We start from the raw sequence: 3,659 nt of genomic DNA, 5'->3' as shown, positions 1-3,659 counted from the left end.
ATCTGCATCTTGGGTATTTCGTCGTAGTACGTCAGCGAGATAATTTAGAATGGGTTTCTCATTTATATATAGCCAGAACCTGAAGACCTTAAAGGAAAAACTACGAAGGGGAGAGAGAGAGGATGGAGGGGTAGACAGAGGCATGGCGGGAGAAAAGATCATCATCATCATCATCATATATATATATAAAGAGAGAGAGAGAGAGAGAGAGAGAGGGGGGGGACCAGTCAAGCAGCACATCACGCTGTAATTCTTCAGAGGAGAAAAACAGCTCTAAGGAACCGGCTTTCCTACTTTCCCTCAAGCATATGACTGGGACATGCAAGTAACCAAAGTGAGATTATTGCCATCACTTCCAGAAAGGTTCATCATTCTGGTAGCAGTAACCTCACATCCAATCAGATATTGTTCCAGGAACAGAAAAAACATTTTAGCAGCCTACCTCACAGTAACATGGAAGAGCAGACTTAATATATCTCACCAACAGAAGAAAGCCAAGTACCAGAATTTGATTCATGAGGCTCTTGTCAAAAGACGGCAACCATCTTTATTCCCCAATTCCCATCAAGATCAATACGAGTTTCTTTTGTTTTTTCCAGAAGCCCTGCTTTGGAACCCAACAACTGAAAAAAGTCCCAAGGAAGATAGCCAAGCAGGCTGGGGGCAGCTGAAGTGGCGGCTGACAAGAGACTACAAATGGAACCTTTCTGCAGATGAAGGCTAATTCACAAGGGTGATGAAATGCAATTTTTATTTGTGTTACTTTTTGACTGACTCTCGTATATACGAGAGCAAATCAAAACTTTCTGACTCACCCTTGAAGAGTCCTCACTGGCCTCAACAGGCTAAGGTACAAAATACTTGTGACTCTCAGATACCAGCTGAAAATGCAGACGGGTTGCCAACAACATGAATACTCTGTTCTCCACCAAGAGAAAGAGCTTCAAGTAATCCTGAAGTTTCTGCTCATGGCAAAGCATCTTCAATGTTTATTTCAGCAATGTATATCATTTATAAATGAAGTTTAATTTGTCCTACTTTGCTAAGTAACTGACAAGATAATTTAGCTTGTGGCGATAAAAATAGTTACGATTTTTAAAGATACATTAAAAAGCATGAAAAAAATAGATTCAGGAGAGAGATTGACAAATGCGCTCTGCAATTGGCAACAATGGTCTTGTGGCAACTAATAGAATTACAGTTCAAATCCTATCAGTGGATCTGTTTTCCAGAAGAAGGGTTGCCCATGATCCCTTTCAAAGGTTCAAAGATTGGAGAGGGACAATTTACTCTCAAATTGGATACTTAATCTGAAGGGTTGAAATGGAGTGCAATGACCAGTGAATGTTATTAAACCAGTCAATGGATTGTGTTCTATCCAAGAATAGGAATTGTTTCTCTGATAGCTTCCATACAATTTCTTTCAAGCTAATTTCACTGTCAAGGCATTAATTGATCCAACAATATGATGAAAAAAGATATTTGCCGATAATGTTAAATAAGAAAATAACTTTTTTAAATACACTGAAAAAAGCTAAACAGTCGACTATTTCATATCTAAAAAGAAAATTCAGTTGATAGCACTTATTTTATATTCATTTCTTTGTTTCTTAAAATTATAAACAAAAACAAACTTTATGTTCCTAAATATACCCTTAACATATGTATCATCATATCAAAATTATTGTAAGTGGTTTATTTTGGCTGTAGTAGTAGTAGTAGTGTATCTTAGTAATCTAACAGGAGTTTCCATTACAAAAGCTCAAAATATATAAATATGTACACAAAAAATTATCTTTAAAAAATTGGAATTAAAATAAAAAATCAAAATTAATCTCACCTCTATCTTACTGATACTAGATGACAGTAATGGTTGAGAATTAGCTTGGACACTCCATAAAATTTTTCCATTGTTCTTCACATCAAAAGCCTGCACTCTGCCGTCTAATGTGCTGACAATGAAAACACTAGAAAGAAAACAAAAAAATGTTCGTATGTGAAACAACTTGACAACTTTCCAAAATTATTTTAAAATATAAAAGTTATGTCTCTCCTCCCTGGAGCAAAGACAGGAGAGATATGCAGTGATATACAAATGGAGGATCCCAAACGGTTTGGTATGGAACTTTGATGTCAATTAGCTGCTCAGCAGATGTTAACATATCCAGGTTACAAGTTCAGGTTTATAACTGTAATTATTGGGGCCCTGGGATATGTAAGACTGCCTAAATACCAATCTTGAGAAATTAGGTTTCTCAAAACCAGAAAGGAGAAAGCTGATTCGAAGACTACAGATCCAATCCATCACTGGAACTGTAAAATTCTGTAAAACTTTCCAGAAGTTCATCATTTAAATATATATATGAGCATGTCTAGACATGTAACTATATGCATGAGAAGACACACATAAAACAAAACATACAAATTTACACAGATACATACATACATGCATTCAAAAATACCCTGTTGCTGATGTCAAAATTCAATAAAGGAGCCATGGATCTAGGTTAGAAACCAGCTCTTTCTCTATTGGCAAGAAATCTTCAAATAAAACAATGACAGACAGACAAACAGACCTAAGTACATACATACATATAAATATATATACACATATAAACATGAGGGTGGGCTGAAAAGTTCATAGGTTGACTATGAAGAAGTGATGCTAGAGCTGTGAAATTTTGCATACATTAATTTCAACCCTTCTCATTAATAACTGCATTGTTTCTTTCCCGGTAAAAACTGACATCTGACTGATCAAAGAAGACTTCAAAAGTAATTAACAGTGACTTCTCTTGAAAATGGACAAAATTTGACATTGAGGTACCAAGTCCCTGCAGAAAATGAGTTTAGCCCCCAACAATATTCATGCTGACATGGTCACTATATTACGTGATGACACTCCAGCTTTATCAACAGTGCAATAAAGGATAGCTAAATTTAGGAGGGGAAGGGAGAATCTTAAAGATGACCCAAGGTCTGGCCGTCCTGCAACTGCCACCAACAAGGAAAACACTGACTGTGTTCACCACATGCTGATGGATGACTGATGAATGACTATAAATCAAATAGCCAATGCTATTTAGCATAACTTGTGAGAGAGTTGAGAGTATTCTGCACAATGAACTTGGCATAAGGAAGGTTTCTGCTCAGTGGATGCCCTGTCTTCTAACACCTCGTCAAAAGTGCACTAGGCTGATCACATCATGGGGAAAATTTAACATTGCTTGAGGCAGATCCAGCTGGTTCTTTTGAACATTTCCTAAGCCAGGACAAGTGTTGGTTCCATAACTTTGAGCCAGAGACAAAGAGACAATCCATGCAGTGGAAACACCCCCTCCCCACCTACTCCATAGAAGGCCAAGGTCGTTTCGTCTGCAGGAAAGGTGATAGCCTCAGTTTTTAGAATGCAAAAAGCATTGTATTTACAGACTTCAAAAGGGCCATACTATCAATGGCGAGTACTATGCCAACTTGCTGAGACTGTTATGAAAGGCAATGAAGACCAAATGTCCAGGGAAACTAATGAAAGGGGTCTTGTTTTATCAGGACACAAGTCCTTGGTTTCAATGGCTGCTATGTGTGACTGTGGTTTTGAATGGGTTAATCACCCACCCCCCTCCCTATTCTCCTTATCTGACCCATCTATCATCTATTCC

At 37.5% G+C, this 3,659-nt stretch overlaps 1 protein-coding gene across 2 annotated transcripts in view; it reads right to left on the bottom strand.

Moving 5' to 3' along the window:
* Positions 1–3,659, bottom strand: part of LOC106870753 (eukaryotic translation initiation factor 2-alpha kinase 3) — a 58,471-nt gene that overhangs the window by 51,447 nt on the left and 3,365 nt on the right. For both annotated transcript variants that reach the window (XM_014916948.2, XM_014916949.2), the window contains exon 2: positions 1,841–1,967. In XM_014916948.2, coding sequence (XP_014772434.1) covers positions 1,841–1,967 — 127 coding nt within the window. The remainder of the gene's footprint in view (positions 1–1,840; positions 1,968–3,659) is intronic.

The sequence above is a fragment of the Octopus bimaculoides genome, chromosome 2 (assembly GCF_001194135.2).
Source record: "Octopus bimaculoides isolate UCB-OBI-ISO-001 chromosome 2, ASM119413v2, whole genome shotgun sequence".
Lineage (NCBI taxonomy): Eukaryota > Metazoa > Mollusca > Cephalopoda > Octopoda > Octopodidae > Octopus > Octopus bimaculoides.
This window is presented reverse-complemented; position numbering and strand designations above follow the sequence as displayed.